The sequence below is a fragment of the Carcharhinus amblyrhynchos genome, chromosome 9 (assembly GCF_965287045.1).
Source record: "Carcharhinus amblyrhynchos chromosome 9, sCarAmb.v2.hapA, whole genome shotgun sequence".
NCBI classification, from domain to species: domain Eukaryota; kingdom Metazoa; phylum Chordata; class Chondrichthyes; order Carcharhiniformes; family Carcharhinidae; genus Carcharhinus; species Carcharhinus amblyrhynchos.
In genome coordinates this window covers 81131384-81150558 of record NC_137332.1, presented here as the reverse complement: position 1 = coordinate 81150558, position 19175 = coordinate 81131384, and the positions used below count along the sequence as shown (strand labels likewise).

General features: G+C 39.7%; 1 protein-coding gene across 1 annotated transcript in view; it reads right to left on the bottom strand.

The window, feature by feature from the left end:
* Window positions 1–983: 983 nt before the first annotated feature.
* Window positions 984–19175, bottom strand: part of imp3 (IMP U3 small nucleolar ribonucleoprotein 3) — a 248249-nt gene continuing 230057 nt past the window's right edge. Inside the window, exons 6-7 of the mRNA XM_080195980.1 lie at window positions 4663–4735; window positions 984–2235 (exon numbers count right to left, since the gene is read on the bottom strand). Coding sequence (XP_080052106.1) covers window positions 2209–2235; window positions 4663–4735 — 100 coding nt within the window. The 3' untranslated portion in view covers window positions 984–2208. The remainder of the gene's footprint in view (window positions 2236–4662; window positions 4736–19175) is intronic.

Genomic DNA, 19175 nt, shown 5'->3' with positions numbered 1-19175 from the left:
TCAAAACATTCATCTATGATGCTTCGACACAAACAGAAATGAAACATTCTTTAACGTTTGCTGATTGAGCAAAGTTCTGTAAATATCTATAATCTTCAAAATAAATCCCAACCTACATAGGATTTTTATTTTTAATTTAAAAGAGAATTAACTTCAACTGGTTGCTAATTTCAGAAAGGTAGGTCACTTCCTTAGCCTTTGCTCCTGACAACAATCTTCAGACTTCTGAAACCCATGCTTGGCCTCAGCCAATCACCATTTTATAATTTACCTCATCTTCATCCTGTTCAACTCGTCAGCAATTGAAAGTGCTCGGTCAGGAGTTCAATTTAAGGTCAAAACTGAATTGGAGAAGTAAAGTTTCAGTGGAAACCTAAGCATTTAAAAAAATATATATGAATATATTGAAAGCAAATCTCCACAGTTAATTCAATTACTTCTTCTAGAAAGTAACCTCCGCCACTTTCTAGTAGATTATCGAGCCACATTAAGGTTAACTCCAACCCTGCAACAAACAATAGTGGCTTCATCTTAGTGTTTCTCTTAATTATATAAAGCGACCCTTGCGGCTTGACCCCACCCCTACCGTATGCACAGGGGACTGAAGATTACGATTAACAGTGTTTGAAAAGTTGGCTTGACACTTGGATTTCCCAACCTAAAACAAATAAAATGATGGTCAATATTCTCTCCTTGTCACCAAAATGTGATATTCCGATGAATATTTTCAGCTGCCATCCTGTTGAATGCCTCACTACTTCCTGATTCTAATTCCCTTCTGGTATATCTGCGAATCGGCTCCGAAGCTTGGCAAAAAGGGATGTTTCTAGGGCTGCAACCAGCATTTGATAAATGCCACCACTATTCAAATCCCTGTAATTATTTTTAAAAAGCATTACAATCCTTACCGGCAATCCTCTACCCTGAAATTGTGTTTATTACAAAGAGACCTTCTGTTTACAAAAGGAAACCACAGTCAAATGGAAAATATGAAAGAGTTTGGGTTTATTTTTTCCAAAATTGAGAAATACCAACAGATGATAATGCTAGCCTTGACTAACCCCAGCTCGTAAGACCTGAAACATGGTGGTCTCAAAAAATAAAAAGGTGAAATGAGTTTGTACATTATCCTCTGCAAAAATCCACTATTATAACATGTAGAATTTACTGATCGCTATTACTGAATCAGGGTTCTGGCAACTGTGTTTAAAGCAAACTTAATCTTTTGGTCTGAAGAATAATTTTCTAATTTTAATTCAAATTTTAGGACTGGAATGCTTTTTCGGTCCTCTGAGGATCAAAAATAACATGTGGCTGGTTTGATTTGGTTTTGAGTATATGGAATTCATCTTCTGCAAACCCTGTGGGACAAGGTTGCTGTTTATCAACTGATTGTGCAATGGCTTCAAATAGAATTCTCTGCTTTGTTACAAAATAAAAATGGATTGCTGGTGCTTTTCTTTGAATGTGCGCGTGTATTTGGACTGATCTGGGAGATAGGAATGGAGAATGCATTTTTCTTGTGGCCCTGTACAGCTTACTTCCAAAAAATATTCAGAATTGTGTCAGATTCGTGATAGGGCTAGGCTAACAAGCCTTCAGTTATGTAGCAGTTGTCTTAATATCAGATCATTGTGGAGCCTCCGATGGGCTTAAGGAATGGCTTACAGTAACTCGATGTTTCTACATCAGGCAATTGAGTTGGGTGATCCACCATGATCATAATGAATAGCACAGCAGGTTCAAAAGGCCAAATAGCTTACTCCTGCTCTTATTTTCGATGAAGTCCAGTTGCATCCTTATCAATTTAGTGCAACCGTGACAATAGTGCAGGTACTGTGTCACTGCTTCTTAGGATCCATTCACTGAAAGCATATAAATTTACTTTGACACTAATTATGCCGTAATTGATAAAATAACTCAATATAGCCAGTTAGTGATAGTTTGTCATGTTGGAAAATTTGAATGTTTGATGATATTTTATGCATTATCAAAAGTATGAGGATGGAAATAAAATGGACATTTGTCATGGATTGATTGTAACTAATCAGAAGTTCATTAGTTGGTAGTTGTATCATACAGCCTCAAGATATAGTCTGAAGTTAGGACGTTTCAATAATGGTGGTGATTGCAAGCAGTAGGTCATCAAAGATGATATTCTCTCCTAAGGCAAGTAGGGCACAGGGCAGTCAGCACAAAAACATGGAACTAGACAACCAGGTCAAAGTCATCTCTCTGAGGAGAAAAAAAAAACAAAAAGAAAAATTAATGCAGATCTTCCAGTCTGTTACACTGATCAACAAATGTACATTTGAAAGATATTACAGGTTAATTTCAAAGTAGTTTCTGGATTTCATTATATATGGAAAGAGAAAAACCTGTAAATGCACAGGAGAGCAGGCTAATGTTTTCAGCGTGAGCCTTCATCAGAACGACAAGTTTAAACATTTGATACCCTCCGCTCCTTAAAACTCATTCCTTTGACCTCCTTCTACAATCTTTATTTTTCTCAATGTCCATTTAGCAACACCTTTGTGAGATACCTCAGGATATTTGTCTAGATTAAAGTTTACAATTTCTAAGAATCACCTTTCTATTTTTATCACATGCTGTTTTCAGCCCCAGGCTTTATTTAAGAAAGCATCAGTATTTATATATCACCATGGCCTCAGATGCCCAAACAGCCAATTAATTACTGTTTGAAGTGCAGTTAATGTTGTTATGCAAGTAAAAATGAAAGCCAATATGCTCACAGCAAGATCTCACACACAGGAAGTGAGATAAGTGACAGGTTAATTTACTTTCATGAAATTAGTTGAAGAAGGAGTGTTCACCAATATAAATGGAGAAATTGCTGCTCCTTTTTAAACATTGCCATAAAATCTTTATGTTCAGCTGAAAAATGTGTTTTGGGTCTCAGTTTAACATCTTTTCTAACAAATGAAATCTCAGACAGAATACTGCTTTCTCAGAACTGCATTAATGTGTCAGCCTTGATTCTGTGATCAGATTCTAGTGTGGGCTTGAATCTTCGACTCAAAGTGGAGTGTTACCATTGAATAAAGAATTGGTTGGCAATTCAACTACAAACAGGATTACAGTTGAGTTCAATTCTGTCTTCAATCAACAACCACACACACTTCCCACTTTAAGATGAGGTCAAAGAAGCCAGATTATGACGCCACCATTGTCCCCCCAATCTCAGTTCAGTAAACATTGAACACTGTTTCGATAGGAGCTTTTAAGAGACTTCTGCATGAGTACATGGAACTTAATAGAATTGAGGGTTATATGTAAGCCTAGTAGGTATGGATATCATTGGCGCAACTTGTAGACCGAAGGGCCTGTTTGTGCTGTAGATTTTCTATGTTCTATGACACCCCCTTGGTCTATGACCAAATTCCACTGCAATCATTGCTTTAAGTTATTCTACCTCTCCCTAGACATGTGATCATTCCTAACTGGCAGGGTAACTGTTGAGCTTCCACCAGAGAATCAGATTTAAACTGGTAATTAAAATTAATTATCACATGGTATGATTTGTGACAGAGTGCAGTGGATTTTGAAGCTCAAGTCAATGTTAAGTCTGCTTCTTTTTTCACTGATACTGAACAGGGTGGCCCAATGGCTAGTTCTGCTACCTCACAGCATCAGGAACCTATGTTTGATTCCAGACTTGGGTGACTATCTGTGTGGAGTTTGCAAATTCTCCCTGTGGCTGCATGGGTTTTGTCCCAATGTTCCAGTTTCCTCCCACAAACCAAGGATGTGCAGGTTGGCTGGATTGACCCTTGATGGCCCTTAGTGTCCCAAAATGTATAGATTGGGAGATTAGCCATGAGAAATGAATGGGCTTACAGGAATAGGGTGGGCGTGTGTAAGATGCTCTATTGAAGAATCAATGCAGTGTCAATGGGCTGCATACAGTAAGAAGTCTCACATCACCAGGTTAAAGTCCAGCAGGTTTATCTGGAATCACAACTCTTTGGAGCGTTGCTCCTTCATCAGGTGAGTGATGGTTAGTTCATAAACACAGTATATATAGGCAAAGACATAATTGCAAGACAATTACTGATTAGAATGTGAAGAATGGTTGGAATGCGAATCTTGAGTATAGGTAATCAAGTCTTTACAGCTACGAACAGTGTGCATGGAGAGAGGGATAGTCACAGGTTAAAGAGACAGGACAGTTAGTAGAATGAGCACTTGGCGCATCATAACATTCAAGCTATGGACCAAGTGCTGGTAAATGGGATTAGGTGGGAGATCGGGTGCTTCTCACGTGTCAGTGTGGATTCGATGGGCTGAGGAGCCTCTTCTGCACTCTATGATTCTATAAAGGTACTGCCAAAGAGACCATGGTAAGTTACTACAATGCATCTGGCAAATGGTGTACGCTATTACTACTGTGTGTCAGTGGTGGAGGGAGAAAATGGTGAACATGGTAGACGGGTGCTGATCAAGCATGTTGCTCTTTCCTGGATGGTGTTAAGCTTCTTGGGAATTGTTGGAGCTGCACTAATCAAAACAAGTGACCTGACTGATTTGTGCTGTGAACATGATGGACTTACCTTGGGCAGATCCTCCCCAATAGATTAAGTGCACAAATTAATCAGGAAGAAAGAGCGTGTGATAATTATCAAACAAGGATATAATTCTTACCTCTTCATTATACTCCATGACATGCTGTTTGATTTTCGAGGAGTCTACCCAGGTTATGTAATCTTCTGAATTCCTGTAGGTTTTTGGTATAAAAATGACCATGTTAACACAGGTCTTCAAAAATTATTTGGACTGCCTTGTACTGAGGCCGTACACACTCACTATAACCAGTATTTCCAGTTTTATCCTGCTCCACACATTGATATATTTATGCTGTCAGACATTTTCACCAACAGAAGGGAGGAAGTTGTCTCTCTCACAAATTGATCCATCCAATGCTGATGTCTTTCACTTAATAAACTGGCTTTGAAGCAACCTAGCTTGAAACAGGCCAAGTTCAAATTTAAAATGGTTATATGTCTCAATAGCTTGCTGCCAGTTTCCACTCACATTCTGGGAGGCTAAGGTGCCACTTATAGTCTCACCCCATCCAAAAATGACTAAAATGACAAAAATTGAGAAACCTGAATGAGGCAGGGGCCAGTCTGGCTGGCACATTTCTCTGCTTCATTTCACCATCACAGTTCGTTTGGTGAGAGAGAAGCTCCTCCAGCTGTTGATGTTTAGGAATTCTTTGAAAACATGCCTTATAATATCAGCTTTTATTATAATTCTTCATCTTATAAACAAAAGCCAAACCATGGGAAATTACTGCACTATATCTGCCAGCAAGCATTATGCTTTGGGCTATCTTCCAATACATGTGCATTCACAACACAAGGGTAGTTATTATAAAGTAGTTGGAGTATCCTAGAACCAACAACTGTACGTTTATATGTGCTATAAGTAGAATATGTTATCATGGGATCAACAGTTACTTCTAATTACACTAAGTCATAATGGAAAACAAGTTCTATTCTACTTGTTAGTGTTCCCAGTGTTCATAATTTCTGAAAAAAAGCTAGATGGAAAGTTAAAACCCACAGTTGAAATAATACCAAAGTTGAAAAAAACAAGGAGGAAGACAAGATGCATTAAGAACTGGAATGTAGAAAACACTGCAGGATTTTTACTATAAGGCTGCATACTCAGGCAGCATTGTAGTATAAATCCATCAAAGCTAACATATCAGATAATGACCTTTCATGGAAGAGATAAGCAGATTTTCAACAGCTTAATTCATTATTCAGATTTCCAGAAGCTGTAGTATTTTGTTTTTTGTGGGCAAGGCATAATAATTGCTGTGTTGCAGGTGACTGAGTTTATTCCTTAAACTCGAAATTGGAACGGCTGCTTGAGTCTAATCACAGCAGGTAAAAACATAGCACTCGTTTTTAGGTAGCACATAGCTTTCAGTTCATCATACAAGGATTTTTGGGGCGGTCAATCTTATGTACAGATATGGCCATGTCAAATCACATGAATAACAGCAGAAAGGACATCTAATGGAATGGTAATGTGCAAACCATAGATATTCCAAAGTATTATTCAGCTACACACTCCTAGAAAAAGCAGTAACGGTTTCCAATCTGGAATATAAAGGACCAAGTTCTTCCGCTCCCTCGAGTCTTCTTGCATCTATCATGCTGTTCAGATGCACTCACCTTTTAGGATCAGATAAAACATGCTCCAGCTTTGGCACCCAACCAGCCAGAGTATAATGGTTCAACCATCATAAGAATCGTTGCAAGGTGAAATGTTTTTCTCTACAAAGAACAAACTACCCGCAGAACTCATTTCCCACCACTAGGAGGGGACACTCCCTTTACAATGAAGTTTATCACACAAATTAGATTTGTACATGACTGACATAAAAACAGAATAATGTCTTAAATATGTGTTCGTTGTTCGTGTCACATTTAAGAACTGTGGGTGTAGGGCCAGCTCATTTTTCACCTGGGGTGCCAATCACCACATTTTATCTGGACAGGTACAATGTCAGGGCCAGAAACATCTCCAAATGACTTTCCAAATACATTTTCTGCAGTTGGTGTCTTAAACAACTGACTTGATCATTTGGAAACATTAAATCCTGCAACAGTTTGGTACTGCCACATTTAAGATCAATTGATTTAATTCTTTTCCAGAAAAAAACTAACCTTTGAAGAAATAACACCCGTGCTTCCAACCCCCAATACTTTAATTTCACGGTCTTGTGTGCCTGCCGCTACGAAGGCTGATGAGTAGGCTGTTTTCTGCATCTCAGTTGATGATCTCTTTGCCTAGCCTTTAGGAGACATGAGATGATAATATCTACAGTTGATTTTCCCCCCTCACACACCTCACAAGGTCAAGCCAAGATCTCCACATAGTGCCCGTCTATACTGTTGAGCTTAATCCGAGTTAAATAGAAGCAGCAATATAAACATGTACCTTCCCATTCTCTGGAACACCCGTTGAAGCTGTAAAACCATTTTTTTTTGCAAAAACCAACTTTTTCCTCCCCACCCACCGTCAAAAATCTAAGTTCATGTTCTTTCACCTCAAGGCAAAGATTGTTCAGAGTCCTCTTTACTGGCCACCAACACAAACCTTCAACACACTGACAAGGTTACAGCCCCCTCCCTTATCCTCCTCAAATCCAGTATTACTGAGTACTCCAGCATACTTCAGAATTCCAATTATAGGGATTGGACTTTATCCTAGAGGTGGTTAGACAGAGTCGGAAAATTTCCAGGGAAGGCTGGTGCAAACTGGAGTCAAGCCCATCACCTCCAGAGACAGCTAGTGCTTTGTAAGAATGAAAGCAAAACAAAGATTAGTCCCAACCCTCAGCCCAATATTTCTCATGCCACCTTGTCCCTCCCCATCCAGCACACCCATGACCCTTCATACTCCCAAGCCACCCAACCCTCATTTCTCTTACCCTCTATGCCAAGTAATGTCTCTCCACCCACCCCCTTGGCACTTCATACTCTCCATGTCAAGCCACGGCCTTCCAGCCATCCCCATGAGACGCCATGCTCCCCATGCCAAGCTATTGCACTTCAATTTCCATTCATCCACTAAGCACTCTGTTCAGCACCAATGAATCCTAGAGTAATAATAGTTGTGAAAAAGCTTTTTAAAAAATAATTCACAACTTTCCATTTCTTAAAATAAAATAATTTCACTCTAGTCCTATAAAAGTATCAACCAGATGCTTTAAATTATCAACAGCAGAAATTACAAGCACTTGACACCACACAATGATATGTAAATAAACATTCTGATCTATTCTGTTAATTACCCAAAGCAAGAAATAAAGCAAATTTGTTTTCTGGGACATAGGTGTTTCAGTACAGTAATGGATGTCTTGGCTTCAGCCAAGAATGCATAATGAGGCTTTTATTACCAATGCTGGTAGGCTGTTACATAAGGTTAAATCTCACTGAATCCAGGATGAGGTAGCCAAATGGATACAAAATTGGCTTAACGACAGAAAACAGTAGGTTGTTTTTTCAAACTGGAGGACTGTGACCAGTGGTGTGCCTCAGGGGTCGGTGCTGGGTCCACTGTTATGTCATTTATATTAATGATTTGGATAAGAATTTAGGAGACATGGTTAGTACGTTTGCAAATGACATCAATATTGGTAGCGTAGTGGACAGCGAAGAAGGTTATCTAGGATTGCAATGGGATCTTGATCAATTGGGCCAGTGGACTGAAGAATGGCAGATCAGAGTTTAATTTAGGTAAATGTGAGGTGATGCATTTTGTAGATCACATCAGGACAGGACCTACTCAGTTAATGGTAGGGCATTGAGGAGAGTTATAGAACAAAAAGATCGAGAGGTACAGGCTCATAGTTCCTTGAAACTGGTGTCACAGGTGGACAGAATGGTGAAGGTAGCATTCGGCATGCTTGGTTTCATTGGTGAGAACATTGAATACAAGCGTTGGGACGTCTTGTCGAAGTTGTATCAGACATTGGTAAGGCCACATTTAGACTACTGTGTACAGTTTTGGTCACTCTATTATAGAAAGGATATTAATAAACTAAAAAGAGTGCAGAAAAGATTTACTAGGATGCTAGCACGACTTGATGGTTTGAGTTATAAGGAGAGGCTCGAAAGACTGAGGCTTTTTTCCCTGGAGCATAGGACACTTAGGGGTGATCTTATAGAGGTCTGTGAAGTAATGAGGGGCATAGATCAGCTAGATAGTCAACATATTTTCCCAAACGTAGGGGAATCTAAAATGAGAGGGCATAGGTTTGAGGTAAGAGGGCAGAGATACAAAAGTGTCCAGAGAGGCAATTTTTTCACACAGAGAGTGGTGAGTGTCTGGAACAAGCTACCAGAAGTAGTGGTAAAGGGGAGTACAAATTTTGTCTTGTAAAAAGCATTTGGACAGTTACATGGGTAAGATGGGCATAGGGAGATATGGGCCAAACATGAGCAATTGGAACTTTCTTAGTGGTTAAAAAGGGACAGCATTGACAAGTTGGGCCAAATGGCCTTTTTCTATGCTGTAAACCTCTATGACTTTATGCAGGATTAAGGGCTAGTAACGAGATTGAGAATCCTAAGATCGGGTGGCGGCTGCCTTTTCTTTTTAATCTCCACAGATTTCCCCAACTCCGTGAAAATCCCCCCCCCCATGTTTCCAAATCTGCCCCGGTCTTGCTACATCTTGCTTCAGTGATATGTTCCTTGTCTTATGTCTGTGCAAACATTCTCCAACCTAATACTTCATTCCCATCATCCCTCCCCCTTCTCCATAATGACCCTGGGGTACTTTCTACCTAGTTCTAACCACCCTCTCGTTTTGATTCACTTTGGCAATGCCTTTCCTATGATCTCCATTCCCTATACATCAGTTGTCTGTCACATTATCATTTGTCTTACTCTAAAGAGTGAAAAGATATTTTCCTGCAATGAAGCGATTTGTATAAATGAATAGATCATTAACTTTTGTAACTAATTGCCATAAGTCACTGAATCACCAAAACAGAACAGGCTTGGAGCAATGATAAAGTATAGGTATCTTTCACACAACTACTTTTTAATAACCCACTCAGATGTCCACTGAACGTGATACACACAGGACAACTTAAAATCAACTGGCAAAAAGCAAGAAAAAAATATTTTTACCCAAGGAAAGCATTACCCCACAGCTTGGAACGGCATTGTCAGTCTTGCCTGCACCCTAAAGATAGCTGCACATAATTTTCCGGGTCACTAAACAAAGCTGGGATTTTTCTTGGACCTGAACTATTCATCCTGATATTTGTCCTCTATACCACAAATGATCATGCACTTTATGGATATAAAATTGTAAGTTTGGCAGTAATAGGCAGGAAGGGGGTTAAGTTCATGTTTCAAATTTTTATCCGACATCCGATCTCCCAGATGGGTTCTGGCCTCTAAGCAGCCTCCTTCAGCTGGAAGGGTAAATTAGTGAACCACTGACTACTGTTCAGCTTCAAGACAATAAGGCCCTCTATACTCAGGGAGCCAGAGGGAAGTTTTGCTGTGGGAAACTGCAACTTGTACCAAGCACTGAAACATAAAACAAACCAGTTCAAATGTCAAGGAATGCTGGGACATGAGCTCAGGGCCTAAAGTCAGTAAACCCGGATTTGGATTCTTCTTTCCCAGGATCCACTGGGGTGGGGTTTGTAAGGCCAACAAAATACAAGAATTGGCTATGTTGGTATGGGTTGCAAAGTTGTGCTGATTGAAATAGGATGGAGTCGGCAATACTGAGCAAATAAACAATGTTCCCTTTATTCAGAGACCAGGATTCAAACCTAGCACGGATTTCGGAATAGAAGCTTCCTCTGCCCACTGGCTGGAAGGATAGGATACCATAAAAGGGTTAGATCATTTCAATCAGCTGTCATTGCACATGGACCCATACCATGGAAATAGACAATATCACTTAGAAAGGAGAGGTGTGTGAGAGGGGGATTCTTCACAGAATGGAATAGGGTGTTCTGCTATAGATGCTGCTGTCTGGACTTGTCTTCGTTTTCTTAAACCATACTATAATTCACCTGGTTGTGCATAATGCTTATACCAGATGCCTAAAGTCAAGAATATCTCATTTTAATATCACAAACATCCTTAGCGGATAGGATTACATTTACAACAGGAAAGGCTGGAGGAAAATGCACTGGGACAAATCAAGTCACAAACCAAAGTGCAATGTCATCGCCTAACTTTGCAAGCTACAGTCCCATCCCTAACCTCCCTTTCTGCTTCAGAGTCCTTGAAAGTGTTGTCACCTCCCAAATCCCTCTTTCCTGATTCCACATAGTCCTAGCTGAACAATCTCTTGAGGTAATCTAAAACTCTGCTGCCCATATCTTAACTCGCACTAACTCCTGTTCCCATATCATTTTTGTGTTGACAAGTCTACATTAGCTGCCATCAAAAAAGACTTCGATTTCTGGTTTCCAAATACTTCCATGGCCTTGCTATATTGTCTCCTCCAGTTCCACAACCTTCCAAAGTATTTACACTCCTCCAATTCAGGTCACTGACACATTCTTAATTTTAATCACACTACCATTCGTGGCTGTGCCTTCATTGCCTAGGCTCTATACTGTGGAATTCCCTCTCTAAGTCTCTCCTTCCCATTTTCCTCCTCTGAGATACTCCTCAAAATCTACCTCAATGAGCAAGTTTTTTGACATCTAATCAAAAATACCCTTTTATGACCTGGTGTCACATTTTGTTCTATAATGCTCCTGAGAAGTGCAATGGAACACTTATTACTTTGAAAGTGGAGTTGCTGCTGTTGTAGGGATCATTTTCTGTGGATTCTTGCTCATGTTACCATTTGTTTCCAGGTAGACATCTCACAGATATTCCCTATCTGAAATGATAACTGCTATACTCAAAAGGACCAACAAATCCACATTGGTACAATCAGCAGGATACATCAAGTAGTTTCAAGCAGTAAACTACATTAGACATTGTTGGTTAACATCTTTAATGCACATTATCCAAATTCTCCAACAACTCTTGTGAAGCATCACAATAGTTGGGTGAATCTTACTATCTTATTACAAGCAATCAACACTTAACACATGTATTATCTCCTCTCCAATGTGGAAACTACGTGTTTACAGATCCAGCTTCCTTCTCTGAATTCCTTGAGAGTTTTCTAAGAATAAAGTATAAAGTGCAAAGCACAGTGGCATAGCGGTGAGCACTGCTGCCTCACAGCACCAGGAACCTGAGTTCAATTCCTTGCTTGGGTGATTGTGCAAACTCCACACATTCTCCCCATGCCTGCTCAGTTTTCTTGCACAGTACAAAGATGTGCAGTTTAGGTGGACTAGCCATGCTAAATTGCCCCTTAGTGTGCCTAGACGTATAGATTAAGAGATTTTTGGAATATATTTGTGGGATTGGTTTTGGATAGGGCAGCAGAGCGGGCCTGGATAAGATGCTCTGTTACAGAGTCAGTGCAGATTTGATGGGCCGAATGGCTTCCGTCTGCACAGTACAGATTCAATATATCTGCTACATTTGGATCCTTCCCTTTGAAAGGTTCTGTTCATATTCACATCACACAGTTTCACCCTCCCTAAACAAGCAGAGAGCAGAAGACAAAAATGAAGGCAAACTGTAGCCTGTGGCAGTACAAACAGTAAATGCTAACGAAACATCACAGATCTATCATTGTCAAAAAGGGAAAAGGCAGGTTTAGGGTCTCAGTGGACACCCTTGAATAAAACTCAGGATCTTCAGAGAATTTCCAGGATCTGCTGTGAATTTATAGAACCTCCTGCTTTTACTTAAAAGCCTGTAAGTTGTGGCACTCAGGTTCTCTTTTTTGCAAGCTTACAACCAGCCCTGTTCACAATGAGCAAGAGGCTTGCCACTCCATCTTTTCACTAATTGGAAAATACTGGCTCGACAGAGTTTTACAACATATTTGCACAGCTGCTCATCTTAGTAAGTGTCGCTGAAGAATTGTTGAAACTATACATCAATGTTGAATTAGTAGCATTTTGGTCCACATTCCAGAAATATCATAGTGATTACATGGGAAGAGCAGTAATCTGAGCTATCAAATGTTCAGATAGAGGCCCAGATAATAACTGTGGTAAAGGATATGTTTTTGGAGGGATTCACTTACAGAGTTTTCTGTTCATTTATTTTGAACTGTCCCAGTTACTCTAAACACACTTCTTGTGAAAACCAGCAGTAACTGGTTGTTTTAAAATGGGAGATGGGAAGCTTTCCAAGCTGAGGAAAGCAGAGCGGATCTGAAGGAGAGATGGCCCTAGGAAAGTGAAGGCATGACTTCAAGACAGTGTATGAAGAACAGTGTTGATAATGGAAGCCTGGAGGGGGATTATTTCAGAACTGTGCAAGGGGAAGTGGAGGACAGGAAATAAGAATCCACTCAAGTCAAGTCAAAATAAAAGCAATTGAGCAAAATAGAAGTACTTATTCTGGGCTCAGAAAAATAACTGTTGCAGTTCACAAATTGCATACCTGACCAAAGTGTGCCTTGACTTGTAATTTTTAGCTTTTCAGACTGGGATCAGGTTTGCACTGCAGTTTGTAAGCCACATTACCATGCGTGAGAAGTGTTGGTATAAAGGCAGGCCGGTTAGAAGCCCGCCTTGGTTCCCTAACAGTTTCCCAGCTCCCCAGGGTTTAAAACCTACTAACCTTTCCTGCTCCCTTACCTCCCCATCAGATAACGCGTGCCACTACATTCCATCTCTCTGCCCTCTCAGATCACCCATGCAACCCCATTTCACTTCTCAGATTCAACACAATATCAATGGAAAACATGTTACTGTTCTTGGGAAAAGCATAAACCTCCTGCCATTTAATAAGAGCCTCCACATCATTGCTTTTAAGAAAATGAATACATCTGCCACGTGAGAAGAACCTGAAGTACTCTTAACCCTGAAAGTACTGGAAAATCTCAGGTCTAACAGCATCTATGGAGGGAGAATACAGCCAACATTTTGAATCTGGACAAACCTTCGTCAGAGCTGAAGACAACAGAATATAGGGTGCTGTTAGGGTTGGGCGGTGGGGGGGGTGGGGGGGAAATGCGTAGATTGACAAAGATGTCACAGACAAAAAGACATAGGGAACGTAAGAAGGATGCTGATAGTGGCCCATTAAGAGATTAAAATGTATAAATGGCAGAGTGTCAAAGGACAACTTGTGACATGTAATAGATGGCCCAAGTGGATTGGAAGGTAGAAACTATATTGGAGGGGAAAAGATGGAAAGTGTGACATGCAACCCCTTTAATCTGGACTTTGCATCCGCTGTTTCCAGTGAGGTCTCCTCGACTTCAGTGAGACCAAACACAGACTGGGTAACTGCTTTGCAGAACATCTTCAGTCTGCCGCCACAAACAGGATCCAGGCCTTCCTGTTGCTTGTTATTTCAACACGCCATCCTGTTCTCCTGTCCACGTGCCCATTCTTGGCCTGTTGCAATGTTTCAGTGAAGTCCCCTCATCTTCTGATTAGGCACTTTACAGCCTTCTGTACTGAACATTGAATTCAACAACTTCAAAGCATGAACTCTCTTCTCCAACTTCACCTCATTTCCATTCATTTTATTTTACTTCATTTCATCTTATTTATTTATACCTTATTATATCCTTTATTTTCATTTTTATTTTCTAATATTTCTACAATTTCTCTGCTTATCTTTGCTCTGCCATTTACACATTCTGATCTCTTAATGGGCTGCTATTAACGCCCTTCTTAGCCATGATCTCCACCACTAACATTCCCTTTGTCTTTTTGTGTATGATATCTTTATCAATCCCCCTCAACCTAACAGTATAAATATCACTCTATTTTCTACTGTCTCAAGTTCTGACAAAAATCCAGACTCAAAATGTTACCTCTGTTCTCTCTCCACAGAGGTTGTCAGACCTGCTGAGATTTTCCAACATTTTCTGTTTTTGTTTCAGATTCAGCATCTACAGTATTTTGCTTATACTTGGAATCCTATTAGTTTGGGTCAATAAACTAGGAACCAAAGCAAATTACAACTTCTTGAAACTGTTATTGATTCTCTGAGATATAGTCACCTACTGCACTGAAATCCATTTGCTCTTCAAACACAATAAGGTACAGTAAAGGGCACAGCTTTCCAACCATTGAACTATTCTCCAGAAAGGAAAGAATAGCAGTTGCCTTTTCTCAATTTCAAATCAGATCCTTTCAATCAAAGGAGCAGGTGGTTAGATTATTTTGAAATGTAGGTTATTTTTCAAGTTTCTTGGAAATCAGCCTGAGCCATTTAAATTGCTGTAGGAAAGATGACAAAACAGGCTGACAGGCAATTTTGTGATATTTTTCATGCATTATGGTGCTTTCTCCATTGGAGAAACACCAAAATGTATGTCAATGAATAAAATAGGCTGGTCAACATAAGAGTCAACTTATCCTCAAAGAACTGATCCTTTGATTTATCACTCCATAAACATACATCTAAATTTCAGTACAGCACCTACTAGTGATAGCTGAAGGTGTAAAAACACTTTATGCTTACCTTTCAGAATGTGTTTCATTTTCTTAAAACTGCCAAACTTATTATGATTTAAATGGACTTTAAAAGCCCGTACTATCATAGAAAAATAGTTTGCAGGAAGAAATCTAATTTTTGTCCCTTGTTTAAAATGGGGAACCCAACTTCAGTAGGGACAGGTGACTGTTTTGCACATGAAGCATTTCTGACCTACAAAAATGAAAATGGTATGCGACTGGAATATAGAGGAAAATCAGATTTGCTCCCAAAAACTCCTATTCAGACTATGAAACATAACTCTGCAACCAGATGAAAATTCAGTTCAACATCTTCGTGATGAAAAAGGCTTTTTGTCACTGCAGTAGAAATGGCATCACTCTTTCTTTCCAAGTATCAATATACAAACAGAAATTATTGCGGGTTCCTTCACCATTAGAAAGGTTTCTTAGAAGCAGTGTCACATCCTTCCACTAAGAGACCACAAAGTGTAGCTGACTAGAGCTAGTACATCTATCAAACACTCCCTTCCTGACAGGCCTACACTGCATTGCAAGTTCCTGGCTAGAACAGTCAATGTCGTAAGAACTGATAAATGTCAGTAGTTATCAGATGGTGAAGTAGATTATACCATTGCAACAATCAGCCCAAAAATTGTAGACAGGGACAGTTTTTCTTTACATTCCAACAGATTTCTGATTTAAGTGGAAGTGACTGCAACTGAACACTTGCATGTCTGGCTTACTGAATAAAGGTGACTATGAACAAAACACTCTGCAATTTAACTCCTGGCACACAACAGATGAGGGCTGAAATGAGATAAATCGAGGGGAGAAAAAAAGAGAATGGTGATCAGGTGACTGCTGATATCAGACTAAATAGAAGTATAAATGGATCGCCTGGATTCAGTCAGATTTAAAAGTGCTAATCTCTAATGAATTATACTCAGCAATGGGAACACAGCTGTAGGAATCTCTAAGCAGAAGACTTGGACATAATATCCAGGTGGTTCAAAAATATTGCTTATATATTTGAATAAGAAAACAATTATACAGGTCTATTATTTTTACAACATACTTCAGACCACAGCATGTACACTACGTTTAACAAGGTAACTATGAGGTTGAGCTCTTACTTTTCCCCCTCTGGTTTACTTCTTTCTTAATTTGAATGCGTTAATTCATGCTAGAGTACGGTTTTGATTGCTAGCTGCCTGCCAAAACTGGCCCTGATTACTGTTATTCATGTGTGAGCATAGATAGTGAGCCTTGATACACTACTGAAGAGCGAGATGTCACTAACTAGATCAATAACTACGTGATTTCTCCTCTTCTTCTACGCCTGCTCCTCTCTCTGAAGGAGCATTCTATCTAATCCCATTCCCCTGTTGTTGTGATGGCCATGAGGGATCATCAGTAGACTTCCCCATGGGCTTTCTGGAATACAATCTCCCCTATTAGGCAAGTGGAGGATCTTCCAATAGGAAAGGAGCAGCAAGGGTTTAAAACCAGCTGGCTCCACTCAGGCCAGCAGTCAAGAGGTTTCGGGGCTGATCTGTACTGCATAGCCACTTAACAGCAATGAGCATGTTGCATATAAAGGGTGGAAGATTATGGAAGGCTGGCTTCTATAAGATTCTAACATTTGTCTTATCCTCGTAATGTTGAATATTGTTTCTTTTCAGATAGCAATCCAATTCCCTTTTGAATACCTTGATCAAACCTACCTCCCCCACATTTTCAGGAAGCTTGTTCTAAATTCCAACCATCCTCTGGATGAAAAACCTTTTCTTCGCATCATTTCTACTCCTTTTTCCAATTCTTTTGAATCTTTGCTCTCTAGTTCTTGATGCATTCTTGGTGGGAACAGTTTCTCAATATTTATCCTGTCCGTTTCAAATCTCCTTTTTTTCACCAAGGAAAACAGAATCAATCTTTCCAATCTATCCTCATAGCTAAGGTTCTTTATCCCTAGAATTGTTCATGTGAATCTCCTCTGTACTTGCTCCAATGTCATCACATCCTTCCTGAAGAATACCAGCCAGAACTGGACACAGTACTCCTGTTGAGGCCTAACTAGTGTCTTACACAAGTTCAACAAGACTTCCTTATTCTTGCACTCAATGCCCCTATTAATAAAACCTAGGAAACTATATGCTTTATTAACTATTCTTTCAATATAACCTGCCAAATTCACTGACCTATGTACATGTGCACTGAGGTCCCATTGTTCTTACACCTTCTTTAGTATTTCTCCCTTTGTTTTGTGCTGTCTTGCTACACCCTTCCTGCGAAGATAAATCACCTCATAATTCTCTGCATTGAACATCATCTGCTACTTAACTGCTCAATCCACCAACAAGCTTATGTCCTTTTGAAGTTCAAGACTATCCTCATCACAACTAACAATATTTCCAATCTTCGTATCATCTGTAAATTTTGAAAGCATGCCCAAAACACCACACTCCAGGTCAATATATATCAGGAAGAGCAAAGGTCTCAAAACTGACACCTGGAGAAACTCCATTACAAATTTTCCTCCAATTTGGAAAACAACTATTTATCAGTACTGTTTCCTGTCGCTCAGCCAATTTATTATCCGACTGCCTACTTTCTCTTTTATTCCACGAGCTAGAATTTTGTTCACGTCAGTTGTGTGGTACAATATCAAATGCCATTTGAAAATCCATATACATTACATCAACAGCATGCCCTTAACAACCCTCTTTGTTACCACCTCAAAAATAATCCAGCAAGTTAGTTAGACATGATTTTCCCTTAATGAATCCATGTTGACTTTTCTTAATTATTCTGCACCTACCTACATAACTATTGATTTTGGCCTGAACTACAGCTTCCAGAAGTTTCCCTACTACTGAAGTCAATCTGATTGGTTTGATGTTGCCAGCTTTATCCTTGCATCCATTTTTGAACCATGGTGTAACACTCAAAAGTTTCCTGTCCTCCTATCCACCCCGCCGAATCTAAGGAAGACTGGGACAATTATCGCTAGTGCTTCTGTAATTTCCACTCTCGTGTTTCTCAGTACCTGTGGATGCATCTCATCTGTTCCTGTTACCTTGTCTATTTTAAGTAAAGTTAGCCTGACACCTTCTTCTTTTCAATTGTAAATTCCTCTAGTGTACCAGTTACCTGATCTCTCACCTCAGCTTGGGTTAAATCTTTCTTTGTAAATGCAAACTACTCATTTAATACCACTGTCATTTCTCTTACCGCTACCTTTATTTTATCCCTAATCTATTCCACTCTTTCTTTTACCACCCTTTTAATTTTTTATATACTTATAGAAGACTTTGAGATTTCTTTTTATGTTAGCTACCAGTCCTTTTCATGCCCTCTCGTTGCTTTTACTATTAGTATTTTCACTTTCCCCTGTCTACCCTCTTCCCTCCCCACTTCCTCTTATGCATTCAGCCCAATTCTTCATTATATTTTCTACTTGATACCTGTCATATGCGCAGTTCTCCCTTTTCACTTTCACCTCTAACTCTCTCAGAACCAGAGCACTCTGGATAGTATTTGTCCTACATTTTCCCTTCAAGGGAATATACCTTGATATTGTCTGCAATACCTTTTCAACGAAGATGGCCTATTGTTCAGCGGCTGTCTTTTCTGCCAACATTTGTTTCCAACTCACTCGACTTAAACATTTTCTCAGTCCATTGAAGTTGTTTTCTTCCCAGTAAATTATCCCTGTTCTGGAATGCTCCTTGTCCTTTTCTATAACCAAACTAAGCTTTAGTGATACAATGATCTTTGCCTGCTAAATGCTTTCCTACCGATACGTGATTCACTTGAGCTAACTAATTTCCAACAGCCAGGTCCAACAGTTCCTGTCTATAAGGATGGTAAAGGCAGAAACCCTCGTCACATTTAAAAAGTGCCTGGAGTTCTGTTTGCCAAAGAAGAGCTGGAAAGCGGGATTAGGCTGCATAGTTCCTACTTTGATCTGCACAGATGTGATAGGCCAAATGGCTTCCTTATATGCTGTAAACGTCTACGATAAGATAGTTTCCCTGGCTTAGGAGTTCCAGTTTTGGGGCATGCATGGCCATAAAATTCTACCCATGACCTCTATAACCTCCTCCAGAACGCACCCACA